Source organism: Genypterus blacodes, unplaced genomic scaffold (genome assembly GCF_046128005.1).
Source record: "Genypterus blacodes isolate CSIRO-AG114 ecotype Tasmania unplaced genomic scaffold, CSIRO-AGI_Gbla_v1 ptg000106l_1, whole genome shotgun sequence".
Lineage (NCBI taxonomy): Eukaryota > Metazoa > Chordata > Actinopteri > Ophidiiformes > Ophidiidae > Genypterus > Genypterus blacodes.
In genome coordinates, this window is record NW_027466910.1 from 502,237 (window position 1) to 525,659 (window position 23,423).

At 43.8% G+C, this 23,423-nt stretch overlaps 1 protein-coding gene across 1 annotated transcript in view; it reads left to right on the forward strand.

The window, feature by feature from the left end:
• pcbp3 (poly(rC) binding protein 3) overlaps window positions 1-13,630 on the forward strand; it is a 29,127-nt gene extending 15,497 nt beyond the window's left edge. Inside the window, exons 4-16 of the mRNA XM_076160518.1 lie at window positions 23-145; window positions 3,116-3,281; window positions 4,364-4,387; window positions 4,489-4,521; window positions 4,663-4,779; window positions 5,267-5,398; window positions 6,859-6,987; window positions 8,538-8,612; window positions 9,017-9,058; window positions 9,695-9,773; window positions 10,563-10,615; window positions 10,701-10,870; window positions 11,629-13,630. Of these exons, the coding sequence (XP_076016633.1) occupies window positions 3,207-3,281; window positions 4,364-4,387; window positions 4,489-4,521; window positions 4,663-4,779; window positions 5,267-5,398; window positions 6,859-6,987; window positions 8,538-8,612; window positions 9,017-9,058; window positions 9,695-9,773; window positions 10,563-10,615; window positions 10,701-10,870; window positions 11,629-11,683 (984 nt within the window). The 5' untranslated portion in view covers window positions 23-145; window positions 3,116-3,206 and the 3' untranslated portion in view covers window positions 11,684-13,630. The remainder of the gene's footprint in view (window positions 1-22; window positions 146-3,115; window positions 3,282-4,363; window positions 4,388-4,488; window positions 4,522-4,662; window positions 4,780-5,266; window positions 5,399-6,858; window positions 6,988-8,537; window positions 8,613-9,016; window positions 9,059-9,694; window positions 9,774-10,562; window positions 10,616-10,700; window positions 10,871-11,628) is intronic.
• Window positions 13,631-23,423: the final 9,793 nt, after the last annotated feature.

Sequence of the window (23,423 nt, forward strand, 5' to 3'; positions counted from 1 at the left end):
TTGTTTCTTCCTGTGTTCTTAGCATGGGCCTGTTATCAACCTGAAGAGACGTCCAAAGGCTGATGAGCTGTGAGAGTATTCCTTTGTACCTGGATCACTCTGCTGTCCTTTATGCCCTGAGAACACAACACCCCGAGAAACTCTGGTGAGCTTCAGGACTCATCGATTCTGTCCAACAGAGAAGGTGGACTTCAAGTTTGACACTGGACCATGATTGGCTGGTCTGATATGTTTTACATTGTGTTTGATTGGAGGGATCGGTGTTCTTTCCTGAAAGAGGTTAGAAGCATAAAGACACTTTCCTTTGCCAAAGGTCCCAGAGAAATCTCTTTCAATCGATTGTTCTCTTTATCATATGACCATTTATCACAACATTGGCAAGGAGTCAGGTTTGGAAACTACACAGCAAGCAATAATACATTTGCACAGGGCATTGGGGTGAGGAGGAAAAGGAATGAAACATAACGTGACAGTGTAAAATGTGCAACCACAGCCTCTACTACACCATCCAAACTATAGAGTCTGTAAGTCTGAACCTATGTCCTGATGTGTGTGTGCCAGTTTGCAGATTGACAAACGAGAAGTAGCTGTGTGACGGATAAAAACATCAAAAATCGGCCATCTGTGTTGTTGTGATTGATATTGCTGAGCTCAAAAGTTCACACAGATGCCTTTAATCCACCATCATTGCCTCAGACCAGATCTTAAGGGACACAGAGAGAGAGAGCCTGAGAGTGTGAGCTCCTCTCTGCAGGAAGTCTCTCCTGGATACTTTCAGCTGCAGCATTCTTCACCTGTGTGTTATGTGAAGACACTTTCAACTAAATTCATTAATCACCTTAATGAACTCACTCATTATAAGATGTTCTGCTTGCATTAAGGTGGTTTTAGTTGTTTGGTTATTAGCTGGCTGGTATATAACTCACAAAGAGCTGCGTGCTGCAAATCACAAAGTTGGCAAGATGAAAAGGGAAACAGGAAATGAGAGTGAATACTGGCACTTCCTTTAGTATTTGAATATTGTATCCTCTTCATATTCATTAAATATAACCAGCACCAATCTAATGCAGGCACACATAAGTGCATTATGTGTATCACCTCACAGGATTTTCCATTTTTAGGGACCATTAGGCACAAAATTGTCATTAACCTTAGTGAGTACACAGTTAAGTGTAAAACAGAAAGCTATGGATTCAAAACTGAGTCTGACCTTTGATTATAATTACAAGGACAATATGCATGTGTGTGTGTGTGTGTGTGTGTGTGTGTGTGTGTGTGTGTGTGTGTGTGTGTGTGTGCGTGTGTGTGTGTATTTGTGTGTGTGTGTGTATTTGTGTGTGTGTCTGGATAAGGATGAGAGTGTGTGAAAAAGGTTTGATAGTGCTGTTACAACCCAATATTACAAAGCCTCAACTGTTTTGATTTTCGCTTGATGAAACACAGAGTGAATGATAGAAGAGATCTGACTTCTGACTGAAGTTCATCATCAAGCCAGGGAATGTTTACTGCATAAAGTCATCAACCGCAGGACCTCAGCGGTTTTTCCTGGAACAGATTTTTGCTCACATGCGGTGTTTAAATTATTCTGACTATAACAAAGGCCATCAGATGAGAGTTTTCTTTGCACAAAGGTCATTGAAGATGCTGTAGTCTGATGGCCTTAAGCTGATGGAATTCAGCTCTCACATGTAGGAACCTCAGTGTGGTGTGCAAACAATCCACAGCCACATCACACAGAGGGGGAGAGCAATAATATCTGCAATAATATGGAGACCGGGCTCATGGGAAACCTTCTCTTCCCTTTAACTTTGCTGTCAGATCAGGTCCCTCTTCCATGTGACCCCTCCCCAAGAACAGTCAGTAAAGCGATGCAGGCTGAGCTCATACTGTCAGACGTGTGGTCGCAGCAAACATTTGCTCAGGAGCTTTTTGCTGAGCTAATATGTTCTGATGCAGGTGTGTAACCATCGTTCAAAGCCTTGACTGTGACCACCAAAAGAGCAGTCAGACTTCAGTTTCCATCAGTGTGTTATGAAGAGTTTGAGTGGCTCCTTGACTGTGTGAGGCTCCGGCACAGAGCGACCTCCTTTCATCACCCTGTGTTTCTGCCTGAAGCATCACCTGACACTCTGTGCATTAGTGCAGTGGATATTAATATTTTCCCACTGTAATGCATGAAGCAACAGTAAAATCTGCTACTACCCAATGAAACCCACGACTAAATAGAGCAGAATGAAAGGATTCTGCATGGTTAAATATAATGCCATAACTGTTTAATGCTCTCCATGTGCACAACATTGGACCAACCAGGTGGTGCAGCAGCAGAGCTCCACCATATGGCACAGAGGTGAAAACTAACACAAACACATAACCTAGCATCAATGTGTTCAGGTGTCCAATAACACAGAAACCAAACTACAGTATGTGGAGGTTTGGGACTGAATGAAACAGTAATGAACACCAGTGGAGACTTGTGTGTGTGGACTGCTCAGCCCAGCTTCATGCTTGGTGCTGTGAGCCAAACATCAAAATTGCTGCTGGATTTGTTTTCCTGTTTCCTGTTTGGCTGGATCAGATCTCAGTCCTCACATTGAGGTGTGTGACTGTCATGTCTTCTCTAATGCTCTCTCACACTTACCACTTAAATGTCAGAAGGTGTTATTTTAAAATATTTTCTTAATTCAAAGCATTTTCTAATCACTCAAACCTCAGACGGAGAGGAAACTTCTGTTATAATTGCAAATATTCCCTGCTGTCTCTTGTGAGATATCTTTGTTTTGTTTTGAGCACAAAGCAGCTCTGCCCTCAGGTGATGTCTGGGTGAAAATTAGAATTTCTTATTGGACTTTGCATTGCATTTCTGTCCAAGTAAGCAACCAAATACTGATAAAAAGGTCACTGAGCAAACCAGGAAAACACTCCTGAAGGGTTTTGATATCTAGTGGAAACTAAATAAGAAGTCCTGAGTGAGAACAGCAGGCAGCACCGCTCATAATTGTTTTGAAAGTTAACAAGTGACTGTACAGCTGAAGCCTATGGGAGATTCTATATCACATTATGTAAGATAGTTGTGTTTACTTTTGCATTTTATGTGTGTGTGTGGTGTTTTGTGTAGGTGACTGGCTGGCTGGAATACCATCCACCATCCTGACTGTTCTCTGTCTGAGGACGCCCATTTCCAAGCATTCTGGTTTCACCGCCCCAGCATGGAGCCCACCAAAGTCCAGTCAGAGGGGGGCCTCAATGTGACCCTCACCATCCGCCTCCTCATGCATGGAAAAGTAAGTAAGCACCTGCTGACTGTAGATCTGGCTGTAAAAAACGGAATTGAAACAACAGCTCATGGACCGAGGCAGAGCTGAACTGAGCATGCAGATCGTGCTCACCTAGCTCTCAAACCCTGCTGGCACCGGCCCTATACTGTTACATTCCCTTTCTTTCAGCGCTTGACAGATCAGCCCCTCACGGATTAAGATTGAGTGTAGAAACCAAACTCACCCCACACAGCAGAGAGATCGACTCAGCTCAGTGTGTCCTTGTCGTCCTCCTCCAGCTTGCTCTGTATTTATGGACAGCTAACTTATCTCCCACTGTGTCACCTCCCCTAAAGCCCTAAAATGGCAGCACAGCTGCGTGTGCAGGTGGCTAATGGCCACCTGCACACGCAGTGCCTGCAAGTGCCTCGCCTGCAAGTGCATGCTGTTCAGATTCAGGAGTCTTATACAAGATCAAATCCACATTTAAACAGCTTTAGCTTCAAGGAATACAGGTAAAGAGAACCAGGAGTGTGGACCTGGACTGAATTAACCTCAGTTTGGATTCGAGTTTCAACAAATTTGTATTCACAGCTAATTGTGTTGTTTATGTTTTATAAAAGGATCCACAATTGATGCAAATGGAAATTCTTATCCTGGCATTCAACCTGTCATCAGCACATACTGACCTTTCTTTACAAAAAAATTCAAAGATACAGACTTGGACTTGTCTGTCTTGACTTGGGACCAAACTGTGACTGGCAAAACAATTACTGGGTCCCATGTCTGACAATTACAATGACTTATAGATGGAAGCTGTGGGGATCATGGGACTCTGCGCAACAAGTGGCTCTGTGTGAAGTTTGTCCAGCGCTCAGATCCATTGTTTACGCCTGCAGCCAGTGCTGCTCATAGAGAGTGACTGTGTGCAGAAGGGAGAGCTGGTTCACCTCTGCACGACCTGGGCTGTTTATGCAGGAAAATATAAATAATCCATTGTCATTCCTGTTAGTTTATTGTTAGTAATGTTGTTCTGGCTGTTTCGGGGTTAACTGAATTGACTGAAAACACTAAAAACATGCATGGTTTTGTTTTTGTTTTGGTTACAGGAGGTGGGGAGTATAATTGGAAAGGTATGTCATCGTTATTAGATCTCACATGTTTGTACTATGAGGAAAAACCAAACCCTGTTATATTATTAGATTTTCATTCTAGCTTTGCTTTTTGTTTCCAGAAAGGGGAAACAGTAAAAAAGATGCGAGAGGAGGTGAGAACCAAAGTTTAAACCAGAATATAGAATACTGAAATTTGCAGATAGAGATGAAGCATGACATATTTACGCATCTGTAATGGATGTAAAGGATTAAGTTATACATCTATCTTACAATATTTCTGCTTTTCCCCCCAGAGTGGAGCAAGAATCAATATATCAGAGGGGAATTGCCCGGAGAGGATTGTTACCATCACCGGACCAACAGATACCATCTTCAAGGCGTTTGCTATGATTGCCTACAAGTTTGAGGAGGTAGGATGAGATAAGATAAAGTCTACAAGCTGGCAGCAATCAGTGCTTCAGCTGAAGTGACATTTCAGTTTAACAGGGATGTTCTCCTGTCTGCACCTGTTAGCTGTCAGTGTAATCTATAACACTGTAACCTGTCCTCACGCCACGGCGCTCAGAAAATATGATCTGCCTGAGCCGAGCGAGCAGACAAATCCAAATACCACAAGCTCAAGCTGAAAGGACCAGAATACAAATACATATCTGAAGGTTCTCAGTCATTCAGGTCCTGGTATCCAAGGAAAGTTAATCTCAGATAACTGGTCTTGTTAGTAAAGGCTTGAAGACGTTCATCTCTCATCTGAAAGGATTCTTCAGTTCAAGCCTTTACTACAAAGTCCAGATCTAAGATTAACTTTCTTTCAATACAGAAAATACTGGAGATTTAAAACAGTTTATGTCTTACTTACTTGGCTACTGAAAAAATGAAATATATGTTTTTGTTTTCCAGGACATCATCAATTCCATGAGCAACAGTCCAGCAACCAGCAAGCCCCCGGTCACCTTAAGGCTGGTGGTGCCAGCCAGCCAGTGTGGCTCCCTCATAGGAAAAGGAGGCTCCAAAATCAAGGAAATGAGAGAGGTGTGCTATGAAATATACTCAACTAACAACAAAACGTAGTTATCATTCTATGTTAGGAAATTGTGATCATGTAGTATTTGCACGTTCCAACTTCAGCCTGTTTCAGAACTTGCATCTAATGGTAATGAAGAGTGATCCACATTCCAGCAGCATAGGTGTTCTCTAATAAGATCTACAGGCTTAACATCCGTCTCTGTGAACCAGGCAGAGATGGATGTTAAGAACCGCACAAACACGGGGCTCTCAAGACAAAGAGCCAAGTTCGTAGGTTAGAAGAAGACAGGGGGATCTAGTCCTTCTTTGTCAGCTGGGGTGTGTGGAGAAGGACCCACATGTGCATACTGTGGTGACATCACGTGTCAGAACCAAGCAGGGAGCGAAAGGAGGGGTCATTCCAAAAAGTGCAGAGAAAACGAGAGGCAAATTTGTGAGAAGCATCCGTGATGCGAATATCCTTTTCCATATCATATTACCAATGCTGTGTGATGGATGGAACACAGCAGCAGCAGCACGGCCTCCCTGCAGGAAGTGTTCTGTGTGAGTCCTGGGGAACAGAAGAACAAAGCACTCATGGGGAGATCTGACTGTAGGAGCAATATAAAGGGTGACAACAACACACTCAGACCCTTGTGAGAAGCTGGAACCTCTGATGTGTGCAGTTGGCAGGACAGCACTAAACTGATCAAGCAGCACTGTGGGCTGAGCCTTTTTTGGCTGCACCAGTCGTGAGTTAGGAGGACATCTGCACCACTCCAGAGGGAAAGCCGTGATGATGAGGTCATTATCTGTTAAGGAAAGGCAGGGGATCTTCCTCTGCCCGAGAACACCATCGTCGTCATCTTCAAACTGCATTAGCCTCTGACGTACTGATCGACTTCAGATGAAAATTAGTACAATACATTAAGATGGCAACATTTTAGTCTAGCATGGTCCCTTTAAATGAATCAATAATGGGGTCAGGACGGAGCAGAGAGCTGTGCTGTGACGTATGTTAGAAGGCTGATGACATCTGCTGGCTCTTAATGACCACCAGGAACATACAAAGAAGCGGTCACAGATGGAAACATGTGAACATTTCATACCTCTAGGTCAAACTCTTCAGATGAGAGCCGGACAGAGCTGTGAAACGGCTGCAAGGGCAGTGAAGCAAGAAGCGATTGTTCAGGCAACGGTCAGCGTACAGCTCGCCACCGCAGAAGTTAATGAAACAAGAGGGAGGAAAGGTCATTTTTTTACTGCGGCTATTAGTTTGTCACACTGCTCTAGCGGCAGACTAACAGGATTGGATGCTCGTGTGGGCACAGACACTTACTGTACACAGCCAATATTTGGTGAGGTTATTTGGTCTAACCCGATTTGTCAAACTAGTCCATGTGTATTCCTTGTGTCCTATTCCTTGAGTCTGCAGAGCCATACCGTGTGAGACGTAATTGAAGCCTGTCAATACTTCCTCCCTCCAGTCCACAGGGGCCCAGGTTCAGGTGGCAGGAGACATGCTGCCCAACTCCACAGAGCGCGCCGTGACAATCTCTGGGACCCCAGAAGCCATCATCCAGTGTGTCAAACAGATCTGTGTGGTCATGCTGGAGGTAAGAGTATATGCAGATTGGGCCACTCATTTAAGTTTTCAATCATGGTTGACTAAGCTTTTCCCTGCCGTATAGGGTTTAGTCCTAGTAGGTATGAGGCTGAAGGAGTGAAGAGTTTAAGGTTGTTTCCATGGGGGAAAGTCTCACGGGTTGGTTTAGACGCCTGTTACCTCTACTCCTAACGAAGCTAAGAAGCAGTGGCTTACAACTCCATTTGTGTCTGAGGAGCTCACACAGCTGTCTGCCTCCGGGATCGGAGCCCCAACCCTGCCGTGTAATCAGTTGCTGTCCAAGTTGCTCTCAGGAACCTGGGTTAGGGTTGGAAAACTTGGTGGACTTGGACTTGGTGTGTACTTCTCATTTGGATGTAGACACGCATGGGTTTTTAGAAGCAATTCAGAAGTACTAACTACCTCAGTAGTGGGCGGCTATGATGTCGTGACTGCTTGTGATAGCCTGTGAAGCTAAGAACTCCTTTTGCGTCTTGGTATAGTATTTAAAGCTCCGAAGTCTCCTTCCACTCCACAGAGCAGCAGTGACAAAAGCCTCGCAAGACATCTCATTAAGCTCTCTCTGCTGTCCTGAGCAGGCGTGCTGCTACACCACAGGATGAATCAATAACGCAAGATCATTATAGCAAGGTGGAAAACTGTGGCTCCACTGTTTTATAATTGAAACTACATCCCTGCTGTCTAATGGCGGAAAAAGTGGCTTATTTAAAAGAGAAATAGATAGAGTTTGTGACAGGTTTTGTCAGATGAATACACTCCTAATTCCTCTGAACTGCATGACTCCTTTGCTTTGTCTCCTCCAACAAAACATTCCAAATGCTTTACAATGGGCAATCAAATGAATGAATCCAAACAGGGAGAACAACAAGTTTCAGCTCTTGAATATTCATCTGTTACTGTGATGTGGCTCCATCAGTATTCACCTGTACGCAGCACACACACTTCTATATCTGACAGGTTAGAGTACCAAGAGTGTTTCCCAGAACTCTTTTCTGCCTCATACCAAGGACTTCTTTCCGTTCTGCACAGCAATCTAGTCAGGTTTTTCTCATTGGTATGGTCTGCATACCTGCAACTCATATTTAAAAAAGCTTTCCCATGGTTTCTGCTCGACCGCAGACAAAGATTTGATCACTCTCTGGTTTCTGTGGGGCTGTCTGTCAGAGCCGGAGGCAGCCATGTCTGCAGCTAACACACTCACATTACCTACGTGTTGCTCAATGGAATGAATGCATAATTGTTCATACGCAGATTGACTCAAAATAAATGCAGCAAACATTTTTTTGCTTCTAATAGCTGAGTGGAAAGTTGATTGGGAAATGTGAACAAGCCTTCAGCGACGTGAATGACATTCTCACACAGGCGCGCACACACACACACGCACGCACGCAGAAGCACACACATTCCACACATAAATAGATCACATACGTGGGCAAACATGAAGGTACAACATCAACAACTATTCTCAACAGGTATCATTAAAAGTCTTGCCTCTGACTAACATGACCTTCTCTCTTCTTCTCTTACTTCCTCTCCCAGTCTCCACCTAAAGGAGCCACCATACCTTACCGCCCAAAGCCCGCCTCCACGCCCGTTATTTTCTCAGGTGGTCAGGTAAGACGTCAGCATGCCATAACGTTTGAGCTGTAGCCTTTGAGGCTTCAGTATAAGGTGACGTCTCACAAAGCGACTCCTGCTTGAGCTTCATTTCTTCACAGATTTTATTTTAGTGTGGGTGGTAATTGAAGTACCTCCTGGTGGTGCTCTAAATGAAAACTGTAAATTTGGGCAGGATATTAAAACAGTTGATCTGTGTTAATTTGGTCTACGGATATGTGATTGTTATGACAAATGAGTTTAGTCTGGTTAGTAAAAGTTAGAGAACTGCTGATGCAGAACAAATCAAACCTGCATGTAAAAGGCTTCCCAACACTAAACATTGCATCGTTAGCTTCTTTGTTCCCCTTACTGTAACGTTCTGAGATGTTAAACCTTGTTGTTGTTTTCCATCCTTCCAGGCCTACACAATTCAGGGACAATACGCCATACCACACCCCGATGTAAGTTCCCAGGTCTCCTCCTTAATTGACCAAGACCTTAAGTCATCTACAGTAATCTACCTTCATCTGTCTCTGTCATAAGAGTGTCGTGGAAGTTACTTGGTGCAAAATCCATTAATTCAAAGTTGGGCAGTGATTGATGTCAGCAGAGGTGGTGGCGGACGTTACAATCGCTCAAATCGAGTCACGACATCCTCTTCCACCCTCATTAAAAAGTCCTTTAAAGCGTCTCTACATTCCCTCTATGGAAGCCCGACGCAGCAGGGAAGGGACAGCCTATGACCGTGATCCGCACAGGAACATAGATCACAAGCTTCCAAGCGCTGGCGGCAGCCCACCTGGTAATTGGGGGGAAGAAGCTTAAACGCAGAGGTGCTTATTTCCCTCCATGTTGTGCCGGACTGCATCCAAACACGGTCACGACACAAGGGGAAAGGGGAAATAGGAGAAAAGGAACAAACGTCAACTAATAACTCAATCACAAAGAATTCCTCTCTCTCCCTACCTCATTTTTTAAATCCTCCACCACCTTCTGCCATGGAACTCCTTCCCTCCTCACTGTTCCTTCTTCACACTATAGTTTCCTCATTTCTATTTGTAACCTCTTAGCTCTACTTTCCCCTTCTAACCCTTCAGCAGCTGACCAAGCTCCACCAGTTGGCTATGCAGCAAACCCCCTTCACCCCTCTTGGACAGACCACCCCTGCTTTCCCCGGTATGTAACCTCAACCTCCTTTAGACCACTTCCTTCTTGTTTGCACACGTCAGGCATTTTCCTCTCTTATTCCACTTCATCTCTCTTTATTGTTTTTGGCCGCAGCACAACCTGACCCAATGATTTCCTTTCCTTCTTTGATTTTTGTTGCGTGTGTATACATTTCCTCTGAGGTCTGTCTGATGTGATGCCAGTGGCCGGTGTGTTTGCTTTATCGTTAAGTTACAGAAAACATTTTCCCTCAAACACATTTGAGGTTGTTTTGCTTTCCATTAAAAGATAAAAAGTTGGGGTGAAATAGAATTGGCGCACACACACACACACACACACACACACACACACACACACACACACACACACACACACACACTGATGGGAAGCACGCCCACCCCCTCCCACATGGACTTTGGTACATCGGCGTTTAGCTCTGTTTTTTTTGTGTTTACATAAAGGACCTACAGAAGGTCTCATAGGTATGATTGGCACTTTTTCATACATCTGGTCTGAAAGGATGCGGGCACAGAAGCATTCAGTGTGACGCGGAGTGATTTATGAGTGCAGTGGCCCTAGTTTATAAAAAATCTCTCCTTGCTGAAATGTCCTTCAGATCTCAAAAGCTTGATTTCATAAGGAGAGTGAACTTTAGGTGTTGATGTACTTTGGAGCAGAACAAATTAATGAAATCTCTTCATATTTAATGTGATGCATCTCCATACTGCTGTGAGGAAGACGGCTGGAGGTTTTAACTGCAAATGTTCTTACAAATTCACTCACTGCTCTTCAACGTAGGTTTGGATGCAAGTCCACCAGCCAGCACACATGAACTCACCATCCCCAACGATGTGAGTAGAGAGGAAAACTACTTCCATCATAGTCATAGATTTTCCTGCTTCATGGTCACACATCTTCCCCCCCCCCCCCCCCCAGCTAATAGGCTGCATTATCGGACGTCAGGGAACCAAAATAAACGAGATTCGACAGATGTCCGGGGCACAGATCAAAATTGCCAACGCCATGGAGGGATCATCAGAGCGCCAGATCACCATCACAGGGACCCCCGCTAACATCAGCCTGGCCCAGTATCTCATCAATGCCAGGTAACGTTCTGAGCCGTCACAGCGGGGCTCCTGCACAATGTGAGATTAAAGCATGAAGATGAATGAGCTTCCCCGCCGCGAGCTTCCACGAGAGCTGATATCTGCAGCTGCTGTGACTAAAAGGAGGAGGAAAGAAAATGTTAAGGCACCGGTGACACGACGATGATTCACCGCAGAACACATGACGTCATATTTTCAACTTGACTTATTTTGACTTAACACACCATCAATTAATGATCGTCTCAAAAAGACAAGCCCTGGGTCCACACACACACACACATACACACACACACACACACACACACACACACACACACACACACACACACAAACACACACACACACCATTTGTTGTCCTGGGATACAAACGCGAATGTGTGAAAGTAACAAAATATGTATTCCTTTTCGAGAAGTATCCATTCTAGGTCAATCTACTTATTCTACAAAAAAGTTCTAATAATTTTGGTAGCAACATTAGCGACAAAACAAATTATTACTGGAATAACTGAACACTACTCATCAGCCGTTCTGTGACTTTCTCCAATACTCAAAATATTAAATGCGACACAAAAAGCCACTTCATTGAAGCTAAGGAAGGCTCGATTGGCATCCAGCCCTGATGTCTCCAGGGGCTAAATGTCCACAAAGAGAAACATATTTGTCACAGAAATGAAACACAAACGGGCACATTTTTCAATTAAAGTGAGAGAATTGGAGAGAAACTAACAACTCTTACTTTCCCACAATTCCAATGGCAGGTTCAGGGACGTGGCTGCCATGTGGAATGACCCTTCATCCATGACATCATCCTGAAGCCATCCCAAATGTGGGCTTTGTTTTCAGAACCCTTATGTGCTATCCAAAGGAACGTCCCTGAACTATCCTGGGACTTGTAGTCATTAGTCTGTGGAGGCCTTGTAGGGGGGATGAAGCTGACCACACTGGAATCTGCTTAGCACTGATGTAGCCAGTGTATCATTTAACATTTAAGCATGCCTAGCATATTTCTTTTTGTCATGAATATTAGCTCCTGTTTTGATGTTGTCTATAAAGAATAAAATCATAAAAACTGGAAAATGATAAAAAGCCAAGAAAAACGTAGATCACATGTCCACCACTGGGCGGCGCTGTCAGAAGGAGTCGTGCTCATGATCCAGCGATGGGCAGTGCTGGATGGAAATGAATTTCTTGATGGTTTATTTGTTATGTTTTCTATCCACTGCATGGTATCAAAGTGGGTCGGTTTGCATGGTTTGTGTCACATTTCAGGAGTTAATGTCTTTGCCTCGTGCAGGTAAATAACAGAACAAACTTAAGTCCATACACACACAGACAGACGCATCATTTTGTTGTTGTTTTCTCAAGATAATGAGATAATGATCTACTACGACGCCCACATCGGCACATAAAGTGATTTAGACGAATAGGATAAGTGTCTTATTGCTCTGATTGCTGCTCAGCTTTTGATCATTTGTTGCACTTTAAATCAAAGAAACAAGTGATTAGGTCATCAGTCAGAGGCTTGACTTTTTCTTCATTTCTGTCGTCTGTCTTGCACCTGAAGAAACATGAAGTCCTGAGTGCTGCGCCTGATGCCTTCTCTCACAATTTCACAATCAGTATAAAAACAAGTTGTTCTCTCGAGATAATGAGCTAATTTCTCGTTACCTGGAGAAAACTACAAAAAGTATTGTGACACTGAACATCCGCTCTCAGCTTCTATACACACACACACACAGGCGCAAGCACAAACTTGAGCACAAAGCGAGGCACTGCTGCTTCTTGATTTTTATTTTTTGAGCGAAAGTTCTTATTTCACAGTTGCTTTATTTTCTGTCTATCTCCCCTCCCTCCCTCCCTCCCCCCTCCCCCTTGCTCCCCTCCTCCCCCGTTCTCCCTGCACTGTTCTAGGCTGACGTCTGAAGTCACTGGAATGGCCACACTCTAATTCCTACCCACCTTCCCTCGTGCAAACCATGTTTGCACCTACTTTATTTCTCTGGATTTCACTGACTCACATTTAAGTGACTTTCATCATTTCTAGTCTATTGTATATAAGTGTATAGCTGCACTGTTATTAGGATTTGTCTCAGTTATCCAAACCTTGTTGTTTCTGTTTTGAAAGACACTTTAAGCTTTGGACCGTAGTATCTTTCATCTCGTGCACCTCACTTGCACTTCATTTGACCTCTCACTCCAACACTTCACTTTACTTTGGAAATATTCAGTTGTAAAAACAGAGGACTCCTTCTTATTCATTTAAAAAACATGCTTTTTTAATGTGCATTCCATGTTTTCTTGTGAATGATTTGTCTCACCCATCATCAGATTGGGTGCCTTTTCAATGGAATGCACACAAAAAAATCCCAGAATAATTCCAAATGAATAAAAACAGAGTAATCAGTTTTTGCATGTAAGCTCCTTTTCCTTTTGCACTGCAGACACCTGAACATGGCTTGATAAACAACCATGATGTTATGTGAAATCAAAATAAAGCATGAGAGATGATCTTATATATCCTTTGATATATGGAATGAAAAGTATTGACTAAGATTTCCCATCTCACACTCACTGTAGCTAATTATGGAATATATAGATTTCACTTTAATTTGAATCGTGGTCGATCTCATTTCAGTCTCTTGTAATATGTTGACACATTATACATTCCATATTTAGACTCTTACCTGTGTCAATGCATTACTACACACACACAAGTTAACTCCAACAAACAACTATAAACCATAAACGTGACTGTAATTTATTTTGCTGATTTCATTATTGATTAAATTCATGTTTTACAGTGTTGTGCCTGTAAACATTTTGCCTGTTTTGACTTTTACAAATCATCGTATGGATGCACGACGCACAGCTCCACAACCCGCTGCTGCATTTCAATTTCATTTTCGACTCTAACAGGTAAAAAAAAGGAAGATGGAATATTGAAAAGGAGCGGAATGAACACTGAGGAGTCCACGTAGCACTTGAACGTGTCTCGCTGTGCCCCGTATGAAATGGTGCTGAGGGTGCAGACCAATAACAGACACTGTAACGCAGAGATATCAATCTGTCCTTGTTTCATGTGAGGCCTGTCATCAAGCTTGGATGGAAAAATGGAAATGCCAGCGAGGAAGGCTGAGATCCAAACATGCTGTTAATCAATCATAATTCTGTTCCCCTATACCTCCCATACATGTAACTGCATTATTTATGACAGCATCACATTGAGTGTATACTGGTATACTGTAATAGCAGCTGTATTTGAAAGGCGTAGTAATGGTCTGACTCATTTCTAGCTCGTTTTCAGGTTTACATGTATCTCAAAGGGCTGAACACCTCCAGAGAAGCGACACTATCATCAGCCTCTATTTTTAGCTCCTCTCTCTCTCTCTCTCTCTCTCTCGCCCGCTGCCTGTGACATACGTACTTTGGTGTGTAATGAAGCTTCATATAAATGCGGTGTGTTTTGGTGGGAAAAGATCGAAACCATTTTTTAAATTAGCATCTGCATCGAACCTCTGTTTTTCACGGGTCAGGTCATCTCATCAACCTATGAACAAGTCAGGCATGAATCTCTGAGCGACCATCTGCAGGCACAGACCTGACTGCTGTTCTCACCAGGCTGTGTGTGTGTGTGTGTGTGTATGGAGACAACCTGTGGCCCTGTCAGTGAAACTACACCTGAATGTATCTCACACTGTCTGTTTACCACTTACATGTCCACACAGCTTGTTTATTATTATGGAGGATGTGTGACTTCAATGGGTAAATAATGATAAATACAGGAAAGAGGAAGGACGGTTTGAAGGATTGAATTACAGATTTCCCTTCAAATGTGTCAGTGGGAGTGTTTTGCATCCAATCAATGTTTATCAAAAACTCTGATACAGTGATTCTATTGAACGTCTCACTGCCTGGATGACTGAGACAAGGCTTTAGAGACAGACGTTATGCATTCAGTCGCTCATTTTCTCTCTTTTTCTTTATTCAATTTCACAATGAATCAAGCTGACATATTATTGTGATGCATTATTGTAAAGATAACTGCAGATATGGAGGACTTACTGCCTCACTGCCTTTTATTTTGGGGTTTTACAGGCAGTATGGATGTCATTGCCCCCCCATCCCCCCCCCCGCCCCCATGATGTCACACCAGGTAATTGCTTTAAAGTAGATGTATATTAATAGGAGCGTGAATGGATCCTTAAAGTAGTTCAGTGGGTCGTCAAACTTCACACAGCACTTGGTAATTGCTGTGTTGCAGGTTGCAAGTGTGTGTGCTGAGTGGAAGCAGCAGGCCACAGAAATGCAAACAAAGTACCACTGCTTTGTCGTCTAAGTTGCCTTTGTGATTTTCTGTCACTCTGCTGAACTTCATGTTCACGTCACCTCTTGTGCTCATTCTCATGCAGTTCACACACAGCGTGATTCTGCGGAACTCGAACGCCTCACGCTGGGGTACGTTTGTCCTTCTGCTCACAGGCTACATCTTTAGTTCTTTCTGTTATTGTGTAGAGGTCAGTGTTGAGGTGGTTAATGATGCTGTTTGAGAAGACGTGTCTGTTCATGTTTGATTATTTGCTGCTTTCAAAATCTGTGTTGAGTTTAATTTATTGGGTTTCATAAATGTTTTGTAAAGAGGGGGAGAATAAAATTTGTGTTTTTCCCTTGACCCCAATTTTTTTCTATCTTCTTTAAATACTGTGTAGATTGACCTTACAGCAAGTGGAGCTATTCTTAATGTTGGAGCTTTGAAATCCATTCAAGGTCTGCAAGAACACATCTAGTATGTGACTTCACTAGTTGTTTGTAGAGAACGCGGATTCTTTTCTCACCTCCCTTTCACTGAAAGGTCAGAGGTCAGCTACACAGCAGCTCCCATTGAGATAGAAACAGGTCCATCATCTCGCTGGAGGTCTTGCTGATGTTGGTAACATTCACTCAGGTTTATTTAGCCGATAGTGAAGTGAATTGATGCATCTAATGGAGTGTAAATGAGACCACACAGCCCTCCAGGAAGTTACAGTTATAATTATGCACAACTTAATGAGGAGAAAATGTATGCAACAGCTAGCAATGTGGCGCACAAGCTTTATGGAAATCAACAAAGTAACTGACTATTAGGCCTAATTTGGAACGAGAAAAAAAGCGTTCACGCTGAGAGGAAAGTAAGGGACGTGGAAGCTTTCACCAGAACCCCGCTCCCCCCCCCCCCCCCCCCCCCCCCCCCCCCCCCCCGCAGCCCATCCACCTGCATTAAAAAAAGGCTCAGTGCTTTTGTGCAACCAATAATTTATTTCCTCAACAAAATATGCAATACTATGACCCCCCCCCCCCCCCCACACACACACACACACACTCCACCGTCATTGAACATTCCAGAATATAATCAAATACCATGCAAACAGAACCCAACCCTACCCACACACACATTTGGCACATCTCATTACACACAACACATACACACACACAGTCCCGACTTCGATTCAACTTCAGCCAATATGGACGGATGTCAGCCACAGATTTCAGGTTACATCAATCGTGTGTGTGTGTGTGTGTGTAATTTGCATGCATTTGGTTGCCGGGCTGTGACTGACTTCAGCTATACAGACAGACAGACAGGCAGATGTGTCCCTGTGTAAGTGTTGGTTCTAACCGAAAGAGTCACGATTGTTAAGTGGCTTTGCTCTGACCTTCAACTGGGAGTGTAAATGCACCAGAGACCGTCCACCAGTGTCCACAGGCCTTTTCCAAATTAACATTGTCACTCTGGGGATGGGGTGGGGGGGTGACATGAGGTCACTTTGTACAGAGCTTGTAAATATGCCAGCTCCTCTCAGAGACCCTGGACCACTGAACACATCCAGGGTCTCTCAGAGGAGCTTCACCAAGGACACATGGAGTCTTGGCGTGAGACAATCAGTAAAAGTACATAAACTAAGAAGTCTTAAGGGTGTACTTAATAACCACTCCTTTCCCCTTGTAGTGGACAGTTGTTTGTAGCCCTTCTTAGATGACCAGCTGAGGGATGTGGTCAGTATTTAATTTGACCTGATGGTGGTGCTAGAACAAAGCCCTGAAACTGGTATTTTTAAAATGTGAAATTCTCATTGAAATTTTGGATCTCTGCCATTTATGATCTCGACCCAAACACATGCCACTGTCTATTTTACATGATTGGTCACTTGGTGATGATACTCTGCTGTGAAACACCAAACCCCTGTGGTGTGTTTCTGTTGACACACCAATCCTGGCAGTTGGATAGATTGAATCACCTTTGAATACCTGGATTATGTGTAATCCAGGTATTCAAAGGTGTTGCCTGAGATCATGAAATCTCTCAGGCAAAGACGAAATGCAGCAGCAGATACTGTAAGAATACTCAAGAAGGTGTGTATGGGTGTGAATGTACTCATGTAACACCTACAGAGCAAAGACAGTAAACCAAGAGGATTCGTTCTTACAGTTTCAATCCGTGGTTCCCGAAGGTTTAAAGCAAAAAGGCTTCATCTCACCATCCACGGTTGAGCCTTATTGTACTGGGGGTCGTGGGACTAACCGGCTCCATCTCCTACCCTTATCTGAACTCATAACGATCACGCTGACTCATTCAGATCAGATCGCTGTGTTTTCAATTAGATCCGGACAAAAGACCAAGCTGGACAAAGCCTTCTGATGATTTTGCGCTCCCCACATCTCGTGACCCCCAGAGTAAATCAATCGTAAGTCATCCTAGACGATAAGCTCCATCACAATGCAGTGGCTTTGAACAATTCCCCTGATTTCTCCTCAAGTTCCTCATTTATGAACTATGTTGCTGTTCGTTTGCATCGCCTCATAAATATACGCTTTCAATGTCACTTACATTTGAGGCCGTCAAACACGGAAACCAATTTGCAATGACATTTAGAGACGGCTGCAGTCCTTTGAGGACACCTGTCGATCAGTTTCTAATTAAAGACACGCCACAATCAATGTCCCCAACCGCACCTGAAGCCTTTACCAGGAGGGTGTGGGTGTCAAGGTGCCGCTATCAATACTGGAGGTCATCAATGAAATGACAAGTACAAATATCCGAGGTAAGATTAGACGTAGACGGATGTTCAAAGGATGAGATTTAGGTTTCTTATCCAAACAAAGTAAATCATTTGACTTCTCTGAACATTAAATTTACAGTCATTCCCAATCTGCAGGTCTACAGAACGTATCATGATTAAAGAGAAAATCTTCAAACATTTGGCAGTTTCTCGCCTTGACATTTGCCTACATCCCCTTAAAGAGAAACCACAGGATTCCTCTGCAGTCTCAGAGCAAATTGGCAAAGTTGGCTGCTTAGGAAACAAACTTACCCTTAGGAAAAGATTAGTTCATTATGAAAATACTGTGTTTTTGTTTCATCTATCTGCATATTATGAAAGAATCATTCACCGTCTTAAATGGGGCTTTGAACTGATGTCTATTAAAACCTCAAATTAAAAGAAAAAAAGCATTGCACTGAATCTTCCATTTCTCCCTAATTAGATTTGAACTGATTAAACATTAAACGTTTATTTCAAACAGAATATCCTGGTTATGCAGATTGTTTCTTCCAACTTAGACATAAATATGCTGTTAATTTGCCAGAATCATCAAAGAATCTCCATCTAAGTCGTTCTCTTTGGTTTGATGTAGGTTTGAGGTAAAGTAAAGCACCGGGCACATTTATATAATCACAAATAGCCTCGTGCCACTTAATTACCATGGAGATTGCTACTTTACAAATGATCTCCACCGGTGTGCAGGTTCAGCACAGCACTCTAATATTACATTCTTGTTGCTCTGTAGTCCAAAAATACAAACACACGCTGATGTAACCGTGACTCTGTTTGACTTTCAACCCACACAGATGATGCTCTGACTTCCTGCCGTCACGCTGCCGACATCAAAACTGAACCTTTGTGGAGTGCAGGTGACAAAACCACATTTTCCTTCTCCACACTACCAACTGGTCTGACATTGAGGGTACAAACGCAGTCACACCATTGCCAGCTCAGGACAGAAGTACACACTGTTCAAATATACTGTATGTAAATTAGTTTGAACACAGTTTGAAGTGATGTGGCAAAAGGACAACTGGATCACTATTACACCTGTCTCTTCCACAGAGAATGATAGGCTATAATGGCTGTTGATGAATCATTTTTGGAGGCATTAGTGTAATAACTGTCCGTCACACACACTTTTCTCAATGTATCACTGCTAATAAGCCGACTTCCCCTGTCTGTGGATGCTGTTACCTGCTCAGGCTTTGCTCCCTTGGAACTTGATACAGTGCAAAAGTAATTGTGATGAATTGTTTTAAATAGAAGGAGATGGATTCGCCTCGTCAGCAAAAGTGATGCGGTGGCATAAGTAAGCAGGCGACAAAGAGCGGAATTCGCTTGAGGCAGCTGTAATTCCTTTATTGATGATTCTGAAGCAGTTGGGAGAGTGGTTTGCGGATAGGTGAAGGAATCTGAAGGAAGATGGAGTAAGAGGAAGATGGAGTTAAGGCCGATGAGCCAAGGCCGGGGAACAAGTGAACCTGCGTCTCTTGCTTGACCTGCAACCTCACGTGCTCACACACACACACAATATGAGATCAGTCCTTTATCTTAAGCGTGGCAGGCAGCTGGTCATGCATCAGGTGGTCTCCTCCCTGCGTTCTTGGCAGGTGTGGATGAATGTGTTGCCTTTGGGCTCTTACGATTGGTCCCCCGGGTAATGGCAGGCTTGGATCGGACAGATCTGTCCCAGCGGTGCGTAATGTTTATAGATGGTGATCATTAGAAACACTCCACTTCAGTGTTAATAATTGGGGGAACGTTGGGATAATGCCATCTCACTCACACACTCCCCCTCCCCCTCCCCCTCCCCCGCACCCCCCAAAAGCAGCCACACACACCCTGCTGAGAGGACAAAACACATTTATGCTGATTAAAAGGAGTCTGACTCTGGAGAAATGTTTTAGTCTGGCATTAATCATGATGTATTGATATGAAGATAGACCTAGTTTCTCTGCCTGGTTCACTGAATTGATTGATTGAGGATTGGATAGAATGCGGATATGGAAACCTTCCACATTTCGCCACAAGTGTGGTGCATTTCTGTGGCTCTACTTTAGATCCTGACCTTGGCTTTTGTTTTGCCTCGTATTCTCACATATCCTCGCCATTGTCGTCACCCTTTGGCAGGAGATTAAGAGTTGAATGGGTGCTGATTAGGTGCTGTGTATGTACACAAAGGAAATGCCATGTTTGTGCCAATTAAAATAATTATATGTACACGTTAGAGCCAGTAAATTGTAAATAAGCAATTAAACCAGAGTGAAATCTTGGATTGCATTTTTAGATGGGAGCCGTCCTGCCTCACGACATGAAAACACACAGTTTCAACTTCCAGCTCTCCGGGGGAGGGGGGGGGGGGAGTCACGCAGCATGAATATTACAGCATAACCACACAGAATCAAATGTAGTTTTATGAATAATTTTCTCCATCGTTTCCTCGATTTAGCAACTTTCCTAGCTAACTTCATGGGTATGTTGCCAATGGTTACTTATGAAAGGTATCTAGGGTCTCCAATGCCACTCCCACAGGGACTTAGCCAGGGTACAAAAACAATTGTAAAGCAGCCAATTGTATATCTCTTGATCTCACAAATCAAAAGCTTTTTCACACATGAAAGCCAAAAACTCAGAGGAAGAAGAAGAAAAAGATGGCGTCGTCCCTCAGCGGCAACACACAGTATAGAACCATTTATCACGTCGGCTGGCAGAGGACCTGTGGGTTTGAGGCTGAGGCAGATAAAAGGACCCATGACGATTTGCAGTCCTTGATAACACCTGGAACACTGGGACCAGATGACCTGAATCGGACTCGCACGGGACGAGTGTCGTGAAATAGAAGCGGTCGCCTAAACGTTCTTTTCTTAGCCGGCGTGGGTTCTCAGTTGGTTTGTAACGTGACACGTGGGTGCCTTTGGTCTTCTGTCTTTCCATGACCTGCAAAGCAAGAGATGGGGACCAATGGAGAATGGAGAGAGACAAAACACAAGTTTCCGGAGAGAAGAAAAGGACAATGTACATATATATAGGCATATGTATGCTGTGTTTGTATAACTGCAGCACCAACCTACATCATCCATTTGCACTCGTTCCAATGGGGCAGAGCCAGAATACACTGGAGGTTTTACATATTCCATTTGGTCCAGGGAGCGTTGTGGGATCTGAGCTATTTTTGTCAGCGCCGTGACCTGGGCCCAGATTAGTGACGAGTAAACGGATTGATTTCCGCTTAAACCACCATTTTTATCGACTGGCATTTAGAGTTTCGTCAATCAGCGAGGTTGCGTGGGTTTGACCTTATTGGATTGCCGCAATTGTCAATTATTCTTATGGCGTCAACTCGATGTTCCTTCATGTCTATTTTGGCTATAAAGCAATATGCCTCCATCGCATAAATCCTAAATCACCACTGCCTGGTTTAGCAGAGAAAAGGACTGAATGGTGGAGATGTGAGACACTTCCTCAGCTCTCCTGGGGGAATCCTGCACAGTTTGCATCAGACGCTGACCCCACAGAGCGTATAGACTTAGAAGCTGGAGACTGGATTTGCTGCTGTGTGATCCTCTGATCTTTACCTCCCGGCTTGTTTATAAAGTTTTTGATTGAACAGTCAGAGTAATTAAAATAATCAATGAAACGCAGCTCAATCAGACCTGGACACTGACCAGAGAGAAGAGAGAGAGAGAGAGAGAGAGAGAGAGAGAGAGAGAGAGAGAGAGAGAGAGAGAGAGAGAGAGAGAGAGAGAGACACAGATAGAGAGAGACAGAGAGAGAGAGACAGAGAGAGACAGACACACAGGGTGAGTGAGTGAGCAAGGCAGACAGGGATAGAGATGGAGAGACAAGGTGGAGTGAGTGAGTGAGTGAGTGAGAGAGGGAGAGAGAGAGAGAGAGGGAGAGAGAGAGAGAGAGAGAGAGATGGGTTGGTTGGTGAGAGAAACAGAGAGATAGGGAGAGAGACAGACAGACAGGGAGAGAGAGTGAGCAAGGGATAGAGATGGAGAGACAAGGTGGAGTGAGTGAGTGAGTGAGTGAGTGAGATAGACAGAGAGAAAGGGTGGAGTGAATGCGACATGGAGAGAAAGAGAGAGAGAGAGAGAGAGAGAGAGAGAGAGAGAGAGAGAGAGAGAGAGAGAGAGAGACAGACAGACAGACAGACAGACGGGTAGACAGGGTGGGGTGAGTGACGTGGCAAAGCTTCCACAGGAGCGGAGTCAGTCCCTCGCGCAGTCGGGACTCCTCGTGGCGCGCGTGGCCATGTGCGCTCAGCTCAGGGACCGGAGGCGCGTGACAAGTCGGACCTGTGCGAGTTTCCTCTTTTTGACCAAGCTGGAGCATCATCATCATCCTCACCATCCACATCATCATCATCATCATCTACCTCGACGCGTTTTATAAGAGGACGAGGAAGGAGCGACATGTGGAGACGTGGCGCGTTTTCCTAGAGGATTGCTGAACTTCTCCCGGTGACATTTGGGGACTTTGTTTTACTCATGGAGACGTGGACATTTTTATTACATTTATTCATATTTACATTATTCACTCAGTCTTACAGCATCCACACAGTTGAGGTCGAGCTCTTATTAACGTCGACTCGGTTTGGAATATCGACGAATCCGCTGTACCGATGACATCACCGAAGACGAAAAAGTATCAATTTGTTTCAACTTTCCCCTGTAAGTATGTTCGTAAACAGTTAAACAGTGACGTGTTGCTTTCTTGTCCATTCTGTGATAAAGTGCGTCTGAATGGAGCCAAAGTGATCTGACAGGACTTTGCTCCTCACAGAGATATTGGTCTGAATCACCAACTAAATCAGGATGATCACGTTTTTTATTATCGCTACAGCTTTTATTTTCCGAAATTTGTAATAAAATGTATACATGCGGCTGTTTTGTGTTCCGATGTATGTAGATATGTTGTGTGGTACTGTAGCTGTAATAGAATACAACAGAATCACATTTCACACTAAACACTCTCTCCATCTCCATCTCTCTCTCTATCCCCCACTTTCTCTCTGTCTCTCTCTCTCTCTCTCTTTATATATATATACTGTAGATATACTGTATATTTATATACACAGTATGTGTGTATATAACAATTGGTGTCATTATATCACAGCAGGGCACCTTATGAGTGTGTATAGGTGCCACATCTTGTCCACACCTGCTGCTGCTGCTGAGCTCAGATTGATGGGAGAACGTGAGGGGCTTATTTAAGACTCTCTCTCTCTCTCTCTCTCTCTCTCTCGCTCTCTCTCTCTCTAATATACAGTACACAGTACACAGCCCCTGCCAAAGATAGGGAGGGGGATATAGATAAATGAAAGCGACTCAACAGCTTGGTGTGACTGATGACCTCCAGCACAGCCGTGAGTCGGTTGTGTGATCGCTCCCACCCTGGAGGCTGCGACGGTCCAAAAATGAGCTTTCTCCTGCAGAGCGGAGGGAGTCATTTTCAAGCCCACGCTGCCA